This window comes from Pantherophis guttatus, chromosome 4 (genome assembly GCF_059756535.1).
Source record: "Pantherophis guttatus breed Tessera chromosome 4, ASM5975653v1, whole genome shotgun sequence".
NCBI classification, from domain to species: domain Eukaryota; kingdom Metazoa; phylum Chordata; class Lepidosauria; order Squamata; family Colubridae; genus Pantherophis; species Pantherophis guttatus.
The window spans coordinates 2,649,749-2,667,762 of record NC_142066.1 but is presented as its reverse complement, the minus strand read 5'-3'; the positions used below and the strand labels follow the sequence as shown (position 1 = coordinate 2,667,762).

The 18,014-nt window shown below is 48.4% G+C and overlaps 1 protein-coding gene across 1 annotated transcript in view; it reads right to left on the bottom strand.

The window, feature by feature from the left end:
• CHD3 (chromodomain helicase DNA binding protein 3) overlaps window positions 1-18,014 on the bottom strand; it is a 120,946-nt gene that overhangs the window by 49,281 nt on the left and 53,651 nt on the right. The window contains exons 11-17 of the mRNA XM_087891632.1: window positions 16,531-16,742; window positions 15,181-15,312; window positions 12,504-12,603; window positions 11,782-11,973; window positions 5,137-5,337; window positions 2,117-2,254; window positions 1,886-2,007 (exon numbers count right to left, since the gene is read on the bottom strand). Coding sequence (XP_087747758.1) covers window positions 1,886-2,007; window positions 2,117-2,254; window positions 5,137-5,337; window positions 11,782-11,973; window positions 12,504-12,603; window positions 15,181-15,312; window positions 16,531-16,742 — 1,097 coding nt within the window. The remainder of the gene's footprint in view (window positions 1-1,885; window positions 2,008-2,116; window positions 2,255-5,136; window positions 5,338-11,781; window positions 11,974-12,503; window positions 12,604-15,180; window positions 15,313-16,530; window positions 16,743-18,014) is intronic.

The following is an 18,014-nucleotide window of genomic DNA, read 5'->3' as shown; positions in this document are numbered from 1 at the left end:
TTTTCCCCAAGTCACCTGGGCATTGCACACATACCCAGGTGATACAACCAAGGAGATGGGCTCTTGTAGGTCAACCTTCAGGTGTTGCAAAGGTATCTTGTCAGCAAGAATAACCCTGCTTCCTCTAGAAGGCAAGAGTGTCCAACCTTGGCAACTTTTTAAAGATTTGTGGACTTCAGCTCCCAAGTCGCCACAATATAAAAAAAGATTCTGGAAAGAGTGCAGAGAAGAGCAACAAAGATGATTAGAGGCCCAGAGGATAAAAGATATGAAGACCATCCTTGGAGCCGGCAACCCATCGTCCTGACCTCAACGCTGCATCGAATTCAATTTGCTTCTAGAACTAAGGAGAAATTTCCTGACAGTGAGAACAATTCATCGGTGGAACAACTTGCCTCCAGAAGTTGTGAATGCTCCAACACTGGAAGTTTTTAAGAAGAGGTTGGATAACCATTTGTCTGAAGTGGTGGAGGTTTCCTGCCTAAGCAGGGGGTTGGACTAGAAGACCTCCAAGGTCCCTTCCAACTCTGTTATTCTATTCTAACATATAGTTGCAGGAATTGGGTATGTCTAGTCTAATGAAAGGAAGGACTACCTGATAGCAGTGTCCCAATATTTGAGGGGCTGCCCCCCAAAAAACTTAATTCTCCAAAGCACCCGAAGGCAGGACAAGAAGCAACGGATGGAAACTCATCAAGAAAAGAAGAAACATGGTATTCAGGAAAAATTTCCCTACAGCGAGAACAATTAACCAGTGGAACAACTTGCCACCAGAAGTTGTGGGTGCTCGATCATCACTGGAGGTTTTGAAGAAGAGATTGGACAACTATTTTGTCTGAAATGGCATCATTTTTCCTAGGGAATTCTGGGAGTGGAAGTTCACAAGTTTTAAAAGTTGCCAAGTTTGGACACCCATGATCTAACCCCGAGGATTGTCCGGTAATTAAGAGCGGGGAAGTAACGGGCCATCTCTAAGAGAGGCGAGGTGAAGGCAGAGAAATCTCACTGCTTCCAAGTTGATTTGACTGCTGGATCCCAAGAAGGAAAGCCACACGATCCTTGATGTTAGATTTAAAGGATATGGAATAAATTTTACAATTGGTTAAAAAGGAAATATGAATAAGGGTACAGAGATAAAATAGATAGGGAAAAGAAAATAATCAGAAAAATAGAAACCCAGATGATGCCTAGTAAAAGGAGAAAGGGGAGGGGGGAGGTAAAAGGGAAAAAGTGAGATTATTATAAAAATGTACACAAATGATGAAATAGAAATAAATATTAATCAAATGAGAAATTGAAATGAGAATAGAGATAAATAGAAAATCTGGGCTCCTCGAATACCACTCTAGATTGAACTGAAAAGGGAAACAACAGGAGAGAGGGGAAGGAAAGAGAGGAAGGGAAAAGAGGAGAGGAGAGAAGAGAAGAAAGAAGAAAGGGAAAAGGAGAGGGAAAAAAGGGAGGGGAAAGAGGAGTAGAAGAGAAGGTTAGAAGGGGGGAAGAAGAGAGGAGTGGGGGAAGAGAAGGGGAAGTAGAAAAGAGAAGGAGAGGAAGAACGAATAAAGTAGGAGAAAGAGGAAGAGAAGGGGAGGAGAAGAAGAAAGGTTGGAGTAAAGGTAAAGGGTAAAAGAGCAGCCCCAAAAAAGTAAAAACGAAAAATGAAAGTTAAAAGATAAGATGAATGACAAATGATGGAGAAATGACTGTACATGTAAATGTATTTATGAGAAATAAAAATAAAAACGCTTTTGAAAAAAAAAAAGATTTAAAGGAAATGGGAGAGCCAGGATGAGCAAAAACGGGCCCGTCGAAAGACCCACCCCCCCCCAAGACTGGAATGCTTCCGGGTCTATCCCGCGTTCGAAAGCAAAGGGGGGGAACGTACTTGAATCTCTCCGGTGTGAGGAAGTTCAGCAGGTGGAAGAGCTCCTCCAGGTTGTTCTGTAACGGCGTCCCCGTCAGAAGCAGCTTGTGGTCGATCTTGTAACCGTTGAGCACCCTGAAAAACTGCAATCGAGAGCGGAGAGCGATCAAACGGGCCCGCAGCCGGCTTTCCCCTCCTGTTCCTTCCCCAGCTCCAGGCCCACCGCAAACCCACCGCTGCCGTCCTTCTCACCTTGGACTGGTTATTTTTGAGCCGGTGAGCTTCATCGACCACGAGGCAGGCCCACCGGATGGAGGCCAAGGCAGCCTGGTCAATGGTGACCAGCTCGTAGGAAGTCAGGAGGACATGAAACTTGACCTGAGCTTCTCTCTGAGGGGGAGAAAGGGAGAGAAGAAGGCCGCTGTCACCAGTTTTTTTTTTTTTTAATTTGATTTATATGCCGCCCTTCTCCGGAGACTCAGGGCGGCTTACAATGCGTTAAGCAATAGCCTTCATCCTTTTGTATATTTATACAAAGTCAGCTTATTGCCCCCACAAACTGGGTCCTCATTTCACCTACCTTAGAAAGGATGGAAGGCTGAGTCAACCTTGAGCCTGGCGAGATTCGAACTTACTAATTGCACACAGCTGGAGTTAAATTACAATGCGTTCCACGTTCCTGTTTAGGATGTACGGAGGTGGTGACCGTCCCTCCCCTCAGCACGAGGTCAAACTCAAGTATTTAATATACGTTTCACAAACCTTCCTCGGAGAGCCAGTTTGATCTAGGGCAGTGATGGCTAACCTTTTTGCCGTCGCGTGCCAGGAGTGGGGGCATGGGAGGTTCACACATGCGCGTGTTCCCACACCCATAATTCTATGTGCCCCCCACCGCGCATGCGACCCCTTCCCCCACTCCTGGCACTGGCTAGGAGTCTCTGGAGGCTGGGGACATCAAAAAATGTCACTTCCTATACAACCGGAGGTTGGGAAACGAGCGATTTCGGGCCTCCGAATGGTTGGGGAAGGCTGTTTGCGCCCTCCCCAGATGCATAGAGAAGATCTGGAGCCAGGTGAGAAAGAAAAATGGGCCTTCCCCACCCCACCTCCCCCAGGCCCTCCGGAGGCAAGAAACACCCTGTTTCCCTACTTCTGGTGGGCTCAGAAGACCCGAAAATCAGCTGGCCAGCGCGCACATGCGCGCCAGAGCTGAGCTGGCGTGCCAGGCAACATGGCTCTGCATGTCACCTGTGGCACGCGTGCCACAGGTTCGCCATCACGGGTCTACCGGTTAAGGCACCAGACTAGAAAGTGTGGGAGACTGGGAGTTCTAGTCATGAAAGCCGGCTGGGCGACTTTGAGCCAATCACCAGGAGATGGTGAGTTCTAGTCCCGCCTTAAGCATGAAAGCCGCTGGGTGACTTTGGGCCGATTACCAGGAGACGGTGAGTTCTAGTTCTGCCTTAAGCATGAAAGCCGCTGGGTGACTTTGGGCCGATCACCAGGAGACGGTGAGTTCTAGTTCTGCCTTAGGCATGAAAGCCTGCTGGGTGACTTTGGGCCAATCACCAGGAGATGGTGAGTTCTAGTTCTGCCTTAAGCATGAAAGCTGGCTGGGTGACTTTGGGCCAATCACCAGGAGACGGTGAGTTCTAGTTCTGCCTTAGGCATGAAAGCAGTTGGGTGACTTTGGGCCAATCACCAGGAGATGGTGAGTTCTAGTTCTGCCTTAGGCATGGATGCCAACTGGGTGACTTTGGGCCAATCACCAGGAGACGGTGAGTTCTAGTTCTGCCTTAAGCATGAAAGCTGGCTGGGTGACTTTGGGCCAATCACCAGGAGACGGTGAGTTCTAGTCCAGTCTTAAGCATGAAACCCAGCTGGGTGACTTTGGGACGGTCCCCCTCTCTCAGCCTAACACACCTCACCGTTGTGGGGAAAGTAGGAGGAAGGACTTCCGTGTCAAAACTAACAAAGGCGGGATCCACATTCAATAAATAAGCTTGAAACTAAATAAATAAACCCAGAATAAGCTTAAAATGTTTCACGCTCCTCTCAATAAGAGGAGGGGAGGGGAAGAAGAAATAGATGTGACCTCAATTAAGGGCTTATTTCCGTTGACCCAGGTTGCCTAGGACTGTTGCTGGCCCAGAAAATCAGCACAAATCGATAATTCAGGTCTGTCACGGTTGAACAGAGGCCTATTTCTTGGGCGAAATTGCCGAGTCCCGTTGTCGTTTCTAAGTTGACACCTGTTGCCTGTTTTAAGGAAAGCCGTCAAGGCGGCCCAATAGGAATCCCCCCCAGGTGAAGGGCTCAACACGGAAGCCTTTCAAGCCTCAGATCAAGACGACAGTCAATCAAATTCCCCCAGCAGGCACCAGAGTAGATCAGGAAAATATATATCTATATATTTATATATAAAAGCAAAATACCACTCACACATCATCACAAAATCTCCGGAACCGTAAAGCCTACAAACTTGAAATTTCCCACATATGTTCCTCTTGGCTTCTAGGTGCTCACTAAGAAAGGATTTTTCGAAATGACCATCAGAGCATTAGTGTTCCCTATATTATGATTAACACGCTCCGATCCTAAGGAGTTCTACTCCCCCTCCCCACCTGAAAAGAAATCTGTTCCAAATGCAAAACACAAGCAGAGGAGAGGAGTTTCACTTTCAGTTTTACTTTCACAGCAGCAAGCAGGGGATAGAATAGGGGAGGCTTCTGTGGGACATGGCTGAAGGAGAGAAGGGGATAGGATAGGGGAGGCTTCTGTGGGGCACGGCTGAGGAAGAGAAGGGGATAGGATAGGGGAGGATCCTGTGGGGCAGGGCTGAGGGAGAGAAGGGGATAGGATAGGGGAGGATCCTGTGGGGCAGGGCTGAGGGAGAGAAGGGGATAGGATAGGGGAGGCTTCTGTGGGGCAAGGCTGAGGGAGAGAAGGGGATAGGATACGGGAGGCTTCTGTGGGGCAAGGCTGAGGGAGAGAAGGGGATAGGATAGGGGAGGCTTCTGTGGGGCAAGGCTGAGGGAGAGAAGGGGATAGGATACGGGAGGCTTCTGTGGGGCAAGGCTGAGGGAGAGAAGGGGAGAGGATAGTGGAGGCTTCTGTGGGGCAAGGCTGAGGGAGAGAAGGGGATAGGATAGGGGAGGCTTCTGTGGGGCAAGGCTGAGGGAGAGAAGGGGATAGGATAGGGGAGGCTTCTGTGGGGTTAGGATTAGGTTACCAGCTAGTATATATAGATATATATATTCTCCTTCACTTGCCTTCATTTTGAAGGCTTTCTTCCCGCCTTTGATGGCGTTGTCCTCGAAGGAAAACTCGTTCTCCCGGATGATCGAACGGCTGTCTTTGTCTCCCGTGTAGGTCACCACGTAGAAATTCGGCGCCCACATCTGAAACTCCCGTTCCCAGTTGATGATGGTGGAGAGAGGGGCGCTGACCAGGAAGGGCCCCTTGGTGTGGCCCTGGATAGGGGTGGGGACAAAAAAAAAGGGAGGACAGCAGATCAGGGATGAACTACAAACAATCCTCGACGTACAACACTACGTTTAGTGACCGTTCGGAGGAACAACGGGATTGGGGGGGGGGGGAAAGTGAGCGATTACCGTTTTCCACATTTACAATCATTGTGGCAATTCCATAATCACCAGATCAAATTTTAGATGGTCGCCAAATGACTCATATTTATGACGGTTGCAGCACCCCCCCGGGGTCACGCGATCTCCCTTTTTTGCGACCGTCTGATAAGCAAAGCCCTTGGGGAAGCCAGATCCACTTAACCATTGATGTGATTCATACAACAACTGTGGCAAGGAAGGTCGTAAAATGGGGCAAAACTCACTTCACAAAGGTCTCATTTAACAGCAGAAACGTGGGGCTCAATTGTGGCCGTAAGTCGAGGACTACCAGTATTACAATATTACAATTGTAACAATGTGTTGTATTATTCCAGTTTTCACAGCAATAGCACTTAGTATTATATACCACTTCACAGTGCTTTCCAGCCCACTCTAAGCGGTTTACAGAATCAGCATATTGCCCCCCAACAATCTGGGTCCTCATTTTACCGACCTCGGAAGGATGGAAGGATGAGTCAACCTTCAGCCGGTCAGGATTGAACTCCTGGCAGCGGGAAGAATTAGCCTGCAATACTGCACTCTAACCACTGCATCAAGATGACTTCCTTCCTTCCCCTTACCGTCCTTTCCTTCTCTTCTTCCTTCCTTCCTTCCCTCCTTCTTTTCCTTCCTCCCTCCCTCCCCATCACAAGCAATGCCGCTTCACAGTACTTTTACAGTCCTCTCTAAGCAGTTTGCAGAGTCAGCCCCCGCCTCCCAACAATCTGGCTCCTCATTGTACCGACCTCGGAAGGAAGGACGGAAAGCTGAGTCAACCTTGAGCCGGTCAGGATCGAACTGCAAACAGTCGGGCAGAATTAGCCTGCAAGACCGCATTCTAACCACCGCACCACCACGGCGGCCCTGGGCTTTATTGTACTGAACGGACGGATCCCACTTGATCAAAAGCATCCCACAAAAAGAGACCTCAAACCAGATGGATCGACGCCATCGGCAAGTGGGGCGGGACCCCTTTGGCCAAAGAAAGCTCAGGACCGTATGGGTTGGAAACATGCGAAACCTGAGAGACACGGATCGGTTGCCCCCCCTCCCCTCTTTGGAAGAGCTTTATAGCTCCCGCTGCCTTAAGAAAGTTCAAAACATCCTTAAAGATCCATCTCATCTTTTTTTTTTTGAACTATTACCATCTGGCAGACGGTACAGGACAATTAAAACAAGGACAAATAGGCTGAAAAACAGCTTCAACCCCTAGATTGAATTCTACTTTATAGTGCAAGACTAATGCAATATCAGGGGTTTTTCAATTCAGTTGCACAGAATGAGAAGGAGGTGTGTTTGTGTTTTATTTTTTACAGTTTTCTTAAGGTATGATGTACATCAAGGGGGAAAAGCGAGGGGACGCGGTGGCTCAGTGGCTAAGACGCCGAGCTTCTCGATCGAAAGGTTGGCAGTTCAGCGGTTCGAATCCCTTGTGCCGCGTAACGGGGGGAGCTCCCGTGACTTGTCCCAGCTTCTGCCAACCTAGCAGTTCGAAAGCACGTAAAAAAAAATGCAAGTGGAAAAAATAGGGACCACCTTTGGTGGGAAGGGAACAGCGTTCCGTGCACCTTCGGCGTTGAGTCACGCCGGCCACATGACCACGGAGACGTCTCCGGACAGCGCCGGCTCTTCGGCTTTGAAACGGAGATGAGCACCGTCCCCTAGAGTCGGGAACGACTAGCACGTATGTGCGAGGGGAACTTTTACCTTTACCTTATGTATGATGTAGACTGAAGATGGCATTTTATTTATTTATTTATTATTTATTTAATTTGATTTATATGCCGCCCTTCTCCGGAGACTCAGGGCGGCTTACAATGTGCTAAGCAATAGCCTTCATCCTTTTGTATATTTATACAAAGTCAGCTTATTGCCCCCACAACTGGGTCCTCAATTTACCTCCCTTAGAAAGGATGGAAGGCTGAGTCAACCTTGAGCCTGGCGAGATTCGAACCTGCAGTAATTGCAGGCAGCTGGTCTTAATAACAGGGTGCTTTAGACCACTGTACTACCAAGGCTTAATTTTGTTGTACGAGGTGCAACGACAATAAAGTAAACTAACGTTAAGACCATGGTCTAGAATGATGAACAATGATCGTATGGATTCAACTGGGCATCACCCAGAGCCCCTCTGTTGAGAGAAACGGGCGGTTCAAAAGATTGACATATATAAAGGAATAAACTTGCCGATTTATATGGGTAACGTGACCACGTGTCCTCCCCCCCCAACTCCTCTCTTCCCTGACTCAGCTCCACGCAGCCATTCTCAGCCTGTTCGCTTTTTTGGCTCCCGGGAGCCTGGTTACGCCAAGAGAGCTCCATTCATAAAAATAAAAATTGAAAAAAAAAAAAAAAAAAGCCAGAAGGAGCCAGGTTTCCCCCTGTGGCTCCACTGGGATCACTGACACACCGCCAGCCGCGCCAGCTGTTCACACGGAAAGAACAGCTGTTCGCAAAAGGACCCTTTGGCCTGCAGCTGACACTTGCACGCGCTCCCTACCCAGGATTCGGGTCTTGTTCAGCCAAAAACACGGGGACAAGTACGCCACCGCCGGGGAGGGGGGGGGGAGCAAAGACTTCCAAATCGACATCGCACAGATGTTAGCGATCACGGCGGAGACGGGAGGGGGGGGAAGGAAACCCCTGCGCCGCACGGCAACGGAGACACGGGCGCGTGGTGCAGCCAGGCGCATCCCCCTCTGAGAAAAGATGATTCCTGGAGGTCCGCAAAGCTGGTTTTTGTTCCGCGCCACCCCCCAGGCGGCCGTGAGCTGGCTAAGGGAGAGGTGGGGGGGAGCCAATACTTCTTTCGGGCAAATGTGATTTTTTTTTTTTTTGTCTTTTCCTTGAAAGTCTGGTCCTTTTCTCTCTGGAGAGGAAGGAGGAGTGGCAAAGCCCGTTGATCTCGGGCTAAAGAAAACAGCAGCTGGAGCTGTTAGAAGTTATCAGCTGCTGGGCTCCAGCGGAGAGAAAGAGAGAGAGAGAGAGGGAGGGAAGGAGAGAGAGAGAGAGAGAGAGAAATCTCCCATCCACCCCCTTTTCATCTTTGTAAAAAGAGCCTGCAGCTCAAGGGCTTCAGCCAAGTGTGCTGACAAACACACTCACACATACACACACCCCCATGGCTGTTCTGGCCAGAGAAACCAAGAGGGGGGGGGCAAAGGAGGCGTTCAAAGGCCTCTCCAGATCTGGCTCAGGCAGGCAGGAAGAATCTGAACAACTGAGATGCCACTCGGAGGAGGCCAAACACGGCAGAGGCTACCAGGGGGAACTGGGCATTAATCAAGTGAAGAAAGTTAGCACCCGCCCCTCTCCTAGAAGAATAGAAATATTTCTAGGAAATATATTTTTTTTAAAAAAAAAAGGCAGAATATTATATTTTCCCTAAAGGAGACACATCTATTCTAAAAGACAGAAACTCCAGAGAACTCAAGCTCCCTGCCCCAAGTAAGAACGAAGAGGCCAACTTTTTTAAGAAATGCAGATTTGGTAAATCCATTCAAAGTCGGCATCTAGGATTAATGACATTTGTTAAACAAGATTTTAAAAAACTCCCGACTCATTGCGAGACAAACTCATTAGAGTAGTGGCCGAAATTGTGGAAACCGTTTGGGAAAAGTGTATTTTCTTAAAACGAGCTGTCAGCGCTTCAACGCTGGCACAGAGAGCAGAGGAGAGAGAGAGAGATAAGCTCTGAACTTTTGCCTGCTAAATCCCTTTGAAGTCGGGTTGTCGTGGAAATGAGGAGGGGGGGGACATTCCTGGGAAATGACGAGACAAGAAGTCTGAAGAATGACTTGGAAGACAGCCAATGAGAAGCAGAGATTTGGGGATCGGAAAGGGAGGGATTGGGGGGGCAAAAGGTCAGTCTTGTCCGCATCGAGTCGTGATCCGGTGGCTGTGCTCAATTAAAGAAAAGATTTCCTTAAAGATTGGCAGTTTGGAAATTCATTTATTTTGAGATAGCATCGAAGTCTGACAACCACTTTTTTGGGGGAGTAGTACCATAAAATTATATATGTGTCAGGTTTCGAGGTCGTCTCAAATAAATTGCATTTCAAACAAAGTCTTTGATGAAAAACTCCCACTTATTAAGCACGACATTCTAACTCCGACTCCATCGTAGCCAACACTGACTTCCAGACCCCAAACCCTCCCTTTCCTTTCCCAACTCCTCTGCACTCATTGGCCATCTTCCAAGTCACTCTACCCCTAATCTACCGCTCCAGCTCAAAGGAATTTCCCCCCTCCCATCCCATCTCCTAGGGGATATTATCTCCAGGGAAAATAAGTAGGTGAAAAGTCAAACGTCCCTTTCCAGACGCCTCCGCTTCTCCTTCTTATGTCAGCACTAGAGTAAATGCAGCTTGAAGTGCTGACAATATGAATGGAAAGAGAATTTAATCAAGAATGTAATGCAGTAATTCTTATGAAGCGTTTGCTATTAGAATAGCAGTTACGGTATAAAGAAGAAAAGTGAAACACGTAGAAAAAATGAGATACAAAAATGATCACCATAGAAAAAACAAGATATACAAAAATGATCCCCATGTCAGTTAATACTTTGTTAGGTATCCTTTAGCATGAATGACGGCCTTACAACGTCTTCCCATGGAGGGAACCCAGTCTTTTAGCTCTGCAGCTGTTATCATGTGAAACCAAGACTGAATGATGGCTTCGATTAACTGGGTTTTATCGCTGGGTCGCTTCTGACTAACCGGTTTCTTGAGTTGGCTCCGTAGATTTTCCATTGGGTTACGAAGGTCTGGGCTATTCCCAGCCCATTCCAGCAGTGGAATAGGATTATCTTGAAACTCCAAAAAAAAAGTGATGTTATTATCCATCAAACCTCAAAAATACACTTTCCCCAAAAGGGTTTCCACGATTTTGGCCACGACTGTAAAATCAAATAACAAAAGACACCTCTAAATTACAAAATGCTGTAGAACGAACTGTATAAAAATTCATGGGCTCAATCAAACCGTGTGGTCAGCGGCCCAGAATCACAGGTCCTTGGTGGTTTTCTGTTTCTCCATTAAAAACCGTCTTTCGAAGCGGCCTCCATGTTTCCAATCTTCTTTCTCCCTACTTGGAACTGAACCCAAATGTATATTTCTTCCAACACAAGCGTAGGAAAAAAGAAGAGGGGGAATGAAAGAGGGAAGGGCAGGAAGGGGCACAAGCTGGGCTCCCAATGAACTCCGCGTCTCAGAGTGTGTGTGTGTGCGAGAAAGAGAGAGAGAGACAGAGAGAGAATGAGAGAGAGAGAAGGGGAGAAAGAAAGAGAGAGACAGAGAAACTAAGGGAATGAGAGAGAAAGAAACAGAGAGGGAGAGAGATAAGAGAAAGAGATGAGCGAAAGAGAGAAAGAGACGAGAGAAAAATGAAAAAGAGAGATGACTGAAAAAAAAAGACGAGAAAAAGACAGAGATGAAAGAGAGATGAATGAACGAGAGAAAGAGACGAGAGACAGAGATGAAAAAGAGACGAGCGAGAAAGAGACAAGAGAGAGTGAGAAAGAGATGAGAAAGAGGAGAGAAAGATGAAAAGAGAGATGATTGAGAAAGTGACGAGAAAGAAAGAGAATGAGAGAATGAGAAAGAGAAGGGGAGAAAGAGAAAGAGAGAGAGAGAAACTAAGGGAATGAGAAAGAAAGAAAGAGATGAGCGAAAGAGACGAGAAAAATGAAAAAGAGAGATGAGTGAGAGAGATGAGAAAGACAAAGATGAGAGAGATGACTGAACGAGAGAAAGAGACGAGAGACAGAGATGAAAAAGAGATGAGCGAGAAAGAGACAAGAGAAAGAGACTAAGAGAATGAGAGAGAGAGAAGTGGAGAAAGAAGAGAGAGAGAAACTAAGGGAATAAGAGAGGAAGAAACAGAGAGAGAGAGAGAGAAAGAGATAAGAGAAAGAGATGAGCAAACGAGAGAGAGACGAGAGACAGAGATGAAAAAGAGATGAGTGAGAGAAAGAGACAAGAGAGAAAGAGTGAGAAAGAGATAAGATAAAGAGATGAGCAAAAGAGATGAAAAATGAAAAAGAGATGAGAGAAAGTGACGAGAGAGAGAGAAAGAGATGAAAGAGAGATGAGTGAGAGAGAGAGAGAGAGAGAGAGAGAGTGAGAAAGAGATGAAAGGGAGAAAGAGGGAGAGAAAGAAAGGAGGAGAGAGAGAGAAGCCAAGCCCCTTTCTATGTCAAGCCAATTGTCCTCATGCCGTTAAGCGAGGCCCAGGGCGCTCAAGGCCACGGAATTGGGGTGGGTGGGTGGGGTGGTGTCTCTCCCACCTTACCTCCCTGTAGAGCGAGTAGAGGAAGACGATGGTCTGGATTGTCTTCCCGAGGCCCATCTCGTCGGCCAGGATGGTGTCCGTACTTTGCGCCCAGGAGAAGCGCAGCCAGTTCAGGCCTTCCAGCTGATACATGTGCAGCGTTCCCCCGGTTGACGTGACGAAGCGCGGCTGGCTTTCGTACTTCACCGTGGGCTACGGAGAGGAAAAGGGTACCACCAGGTGAGCCTACTTAAAAACCTGAACCGTGCTCCGTTCCCTTATTTGCCAACGACAGACAGTCCTCGACCTACAGCCGTTTGTTTAGTGACCGTTCAAAGGTACAACGGCCCTGGGGGGGAAAAATGACTTTCACACTTAACGACCGTTGCCTCCTCCTCCTCCTTCCCGCGGTCGCGCGATCCAAATTCAGACACTTGGCAAAGGACTCGTATTTATGACCAGGATCACGTGGATCCCCTTTGGCGACCTTCGGCTGAGCAAAGTCAAGGGGAGGGGGAGCTGGATTCACTTTAACGACCGTGGGATTCACTTTAACGACCGTGCGACTCACTTAACAACTGCAGGGATTCGCTTAAACAGCACTGGCAAGGAAGGTCGTTAAAAAAAGGGGGCAAAAGCCACTTCGCAAAATCTCGTTTTAACAGCAGGAATGTTGGGCTCAATCGTGGTCGTAAGGCGAGGACTACCCGTACGCCCTGAGGTATAGCACAGGGATCACTCACATCGTTGGTGGGGGAAGTCGGCGGGTCGTCCGAGGCCAATTCCTTCTTTTTTTTCTTGTACTTCCTAGGCTGGGCAGGATCTTCCCCCATAATTAGTTCTCTGGTTAAGGAAGAGAGAAAAAAGACAATCTTAGGTCCCCTCCAGAAGCTGCTACTAAGGCCCACACGGCTGAGCTGACACGTCTGTAATCTAGGCTATAACCTTTTTGCCATCGCGTGCCAGGAGGGGGGGCCGGGGGGGGTGTTGCGTGTGCCCACACCCATAATTTTATGTGCCCCACCCCCATGCATGCGACACAACCACCACCCGCTCCCAGCACGCGATGGCCCGGTAAGTCCGTTTTTCTTTCTCACCTGTCTCCGGAGCCTCCCTAGGAGTCTGGGGAGGGCGAAAACAGCCTCCCCCACCCTGCCCAGAGGTCCTCCGGAGGCCGAAAAACAGCCCATTTGACAACTTCTGGTCGGTCCACAAGGCCCATTTTTTGCTGTCTCCAGCCTCCAGGGCCTCCCTAGGAGTCTGGGGAGGGCGAAAACAGCCTTCCCCACCCTGCCCAGAGGTCCTCCGGAGGCCGAAAAACAGCCCATTTGACAACTTCCGGTTGGTCCGCAAGGCCCATTTTTTGCTGTCTCCAGCCTCCAGGGCCTCCCTAGGAGTCTGGGGAGGGCGAAAACAGCCTTCCCCACCCGCCCAGAGGTCCTCCGGAGGCCGAAAAACAGCCCATTTGACAACTTCCGGTCGGTCCACAAGGCCCATTTTTTGCTGTCTCCAGCCTCCAGGGCCTCTCTAGAATTCTGGGGAGGACGAAAACGGCCTTCTCCACACCGCCGGAGGCCGAAGTTATCAAACGGGCCGTTTTCGGCCTCCGGAAGACCTCCGGGAGGGGTGGGGAAGGCCGTTTTCGCCCTCCCCAGACTCCTAGAGAGGCCCTGGAGCCAGGTGAGAAAAAAAACGGGCCTTCCCACTCCCTCAGGCCCTCCGGATGCAGGAAACAGCCTGTTTCCCTACTTCTGGTGGGCCCAGAAGACCCGAAAATCAGCTGGCGCGCGCCGGAGCTGTGCTCGCGTGCCCACTGATATGGCTACGTGCCATAGGTTCGCCATCACCATTCTAGTCCAACCCCTTGCTCAAGTAGGAGACCTTCTACCATTTCAGACAAATGCTTCTCCTATCCTATCCTATCCTATCCTATCCTAATCAATTCTTTTCTTCTCTTCTCTTCTCTTCTCTTCTCTTCTCTTCTCTTCTCTTCTCTTCTCTCCTCCTCTCCTCTTCCCTTCCCTGATCCCTGAAGATCTGGAGCAGCCACTGCCTGCCACAATCAGAATTGAGCTGGAAGGGACCTTGGAGGCCTTCTAGTCCAACCCCCTGCTCAAGCAGGAGATGCTGACGTATACCATTCCAGACAAATGGTTGTTCAATCTCTTCTTAAAAATCTCCAGGGATGGAGCACCCACAACTTCTGGTGGCAAGCTGTTCCACTGATTAATTGTTCTCATTGTTAAGAAATTCCTCCTAGGTTGCTTCTCTCCTTGATGAGTTTCCATGCGTTGCTTCTTCTCCTGCCTTCAGGGGCTTCGGAGAATAATCTGATCCCTTCCTCTTCTTTGGGGCAGCCCCTCAAATGCTGGAATCCTGTTATCATGTCCCCCCTAGTCCTCGTTCTCACCCGGTTCCCCGAATACGACAAACCCTCTGAAGTGAAGTCAAAGATTCCTTTAATTAGGAACGCCGGCAGCCCCGGCAAAAAGTTTCTCTCTCTCTCTCACCGCAGGCTATCAAGTCAGTCCGGCAGGGAGATGAATAGTTGTCTGCCACATCTATTCATCTCTGCCCCCTGCCTTTTATCCCCAGAGCTAGGGTGGGGCTTCCCTAGCAGCAGTGACTCTTCCGTCCCGAGGACCGGCCCATAGATTTCCACTGTTCTCCTCTCCTCTGCCTCCTTCGCATCCACGCGTCAGGCACTGGACCCAGCTGTTCCTCCTCTTCCTCATCAGCTACCTCCAGACCAGGGGTGGGTTCTAAATTTTTTTACTACCGGTTCTGTGGGCGTGGCTTATTTTGTGGGTGTGGCTTGGAAGTCATGTGACTAGGTGGGCGTGGCTAGCTGGTCAGTCATTTCTGGAAGGTCCTCGCACTTACGACCCGACTCATTTGTTTGCTTTTAACACTGATCAGCTGTAGGGCGGCCCTTTGAAGCCCCGCGGCAAGAGTTTAAACAGTTTTTTTCCCTCTAGTCATCAGCTGGGACTCAGGAGGCAGCAATAGATTGGGGGTGGGACCAAATAAAAGGTAAGAATAATGTGGGGGGGGGGAAGAACCGGTTCAGTGACGTCATATCGTCACCGCTACCGGCTCGGCCGAACCGGACCGAACCGGAAGGAACCCACCACTGCTCCAGACCTGGCGGCTGTTGACTCTCCATCTGAGGGTTGATGGACGGCCCAGGCTCCACCTCTCTCTCTGCCAGCTCCATTCCCTCTTCCCCCAGGTTGCCTTGATGCTGGGCCTCACTCCCACACCTCCTCCTCCTCCTCCTCCTCTGATTCGGCTGCTGAGAGGGGCCGGCCACAACAGTCCTTCTTTTCTCTACACTGGCCATACCCAATTCCTGCAACCGTCCTTCCTACGTTTTTTAGTCTCCAGGCCTTACGTTCTCCCCTATGACGGCCCCCTTACCTGTGTGACCAGTAGGCCTGCTTGTGGTACTCGTATTCAGGGATGGCCATTTCGTCCTCTTCCCAGGTAGACTGGTCGTAGGAGAGGTCCCGCCACTTCACCAGGTAGTGATAGATGCCCTTTTTGTCAATGCTGCGTAAGGTCAATACAGGAGGTGGTCAGGGAGGGAGAAGAGCAGAACGCGAGCAAACGTATCAGGGGTTTATTGATTGTGCTCCGTATTAGTTAACGGTTGTTAAGATTGCAAAGCCAGCTGATGGAATCAGGAAATTAACACGCACATAGCTTCTCACTGTGAGTCTGAATGCAACAAACAAACAAACAAAAAATACCACTGTATAAGAATCTAAGAATTCAGACAGTAGGGAAAGGCACCAGGGTAGAAATCAGAAGAGTGAATCCTAGTCCTGCCTTAGGCAAGAAAGATGGCTGGGTGACTTTGAGCCAATCACTAGGAGACAGTGAGTTCTAGTCTCACCTTAACCATGAAAGATGGTTAAGTGAGTGAATCACCAGGAGACAGTGAGTTCTAGTTCCGCTTTAGGCCTGAAAGCTGGCTGGATGACTTTGAAGTCACCAGGAGATGGAGAGTTCTAGTCCCACCTTAAGTATGAAACCAGCTGGGTGACTTTGGGCCAATCACCAGGAGACGGTGAGTTCTAGTGCCACCTTAAGTATGAAACCAGCTGGGTGACTTTGGGCCAATCACCAGGAGACGGTGAGTTCTAGTCCCGCCTTAAGTATGAAACCAGCTGGGTGACTTTGGGCCAATCACCAGGAGACGGTGAGTTCTAGTCCCGCCTTAAGTATGAAACCAGCTGGGTGACTTTGGGCCAATCACCAGGAGACGGTGAGTTCTAGTCCCGCCTTAAGTATGAAACCAGCTGGGTGACTTTAGGCCAATCACCAGGAGACGGTGAGTTCTAGTCCCGCCTTAAGTATGAAACCAGCTGGGTGACTTTGGGCCAATCACCAGGAGACGGTGAGTTCTAGTCCCGCCTTAAGTATGAAACCAGCTGGGTGACTTTGGGCCAATCACCAGGAGACGGTGAGTTCCAGTCCTGCCTTAGGCAGGAATGACACCTGAGTGTCTTTGGGCCGAGGACCAAAAGACAGTGAGTTCTAGTCCCGCCTTAGGCATGAAAACCGATTGGGTGATGTGGGGCTATTTGTTCTCTCTCAACTGAACCGACCTCACAGGGTTGTTGTTGTTGTTGTGGGGAAAATAGGAGGAGAAAGGAATATGATGTATATTCTCCACCTTGAATTAATTATAAAGTAATAAAGGTGGGATTAAAAATATATGTAAAATAAAAATATGCCGAGGCTTCCAGCCCAATGGAAAGTGACCTGTGGTTTATCACCCGATGGATAGTCATCCAGTCCGGCTTGATGCCGTAACGGTAGTAGTTCTCTTCCATCTCCGCATAGAGAGGATCCTTGTTCTTCCTTTTCTCGCTTTTCCCGTCATCGTCGCCGGAGCCGTAGTCAAACGGGGGAGGCTCGTCCATGTCGTTCTTCCGCTGGTAATTTCTGTACATCACTAAGTGGAAAATCTCCAGCTGGGATTGGAAGGGAGAGGAGAAGGGAGCGTCAGCCCGAAGAATTGGGGCCGTGAATCAAAAGCAGTTTTAAGTCCTGGGGCATCCGAGCAAGGATACCCACGCTGCAGATACAAAGACTGAAGGGGTTTCGGCTATCGCTGCCAGTCGATCGTTGAGAGGCTGTTTTCTCCATGTTTGAAAAGCCTGTTTTTCTCTTCTGTTTTAAAAACCTTGTTTTCGATATTACTATTATTATTTTTTTATTAAGAAAATGTACCTGGCCACCCAATATGCTTGGGGTGACTCCAGCCAGTTTACAGAAATCAAAGCCCAAATACAAAAACTATGATAGATGATAGGTAGGTAGGAAGGAAGAGAGAAAGAAAGAAATGATAGATAGATAGATAGATAGATAGATAGATAGATAGATAGATAGATAGATAGATAAGATAGACAGACAGACAGACAGACAGACAGACAGACACAGGAGAGAGATGATATGTAGATGATAGCTAGATAGATAGCTAGATAAAGAGAGAGAGAGAGAGATAGGCAGACAGATAGGAAGGAGAGAATATAGACAGATAGATGATAGCTAAAGAGAGAGAGAGATGAGAGAGAGAGAAAGCGAGAGAGATTAGTGAAAGAGATAAGATAGATAGATAGATAGATAGATAGATAGATAGATAGATAGATAGATAGATGGATGGCTAGACAGACAGACAGACAGACAGACAGACAGACAGACAGACAGATAGATGATAGATAGATAGATAGATAGATAAAGATAGATAAAAAGACAGACAGACAGACAGACAGGAGAGAAAGATGATAGATAGACAGAGAGACACACAGGAGAGAGAGAAAGATGATAGATAGATAGATAGATAGATAGATAGATAGATAGATAGATAGATAGATAGATAGATATAGATAGATAGATAGATAGATAGATAGATAGATAGATAGAGTTATGAGAGAGATTATAGATAGATGATAGCTAGATAGAGGTTGATAGACAACTAGACTGCTAGACAGATATAAGAGAGAGAGAGAGAGAGAGAGAGAGAGAGAGAGAGAGAGAGAGGGAGAGAGATATTATAGAAAGATGATAGCGAGAGAGCAAGAGAACGAGAGAGCGAGAGAATGTGTAGGATGGCCACCCATCCTACCACAAGATAACTCTGGGTGGCTTACAATCTCATTCTGGAGTCCCCAGGCCCACTGGCAAAACCCCCATCTTCGGGGCCCTTTGAAAGAGTGTAAAATTATCTCTGCAGGGATGATGTT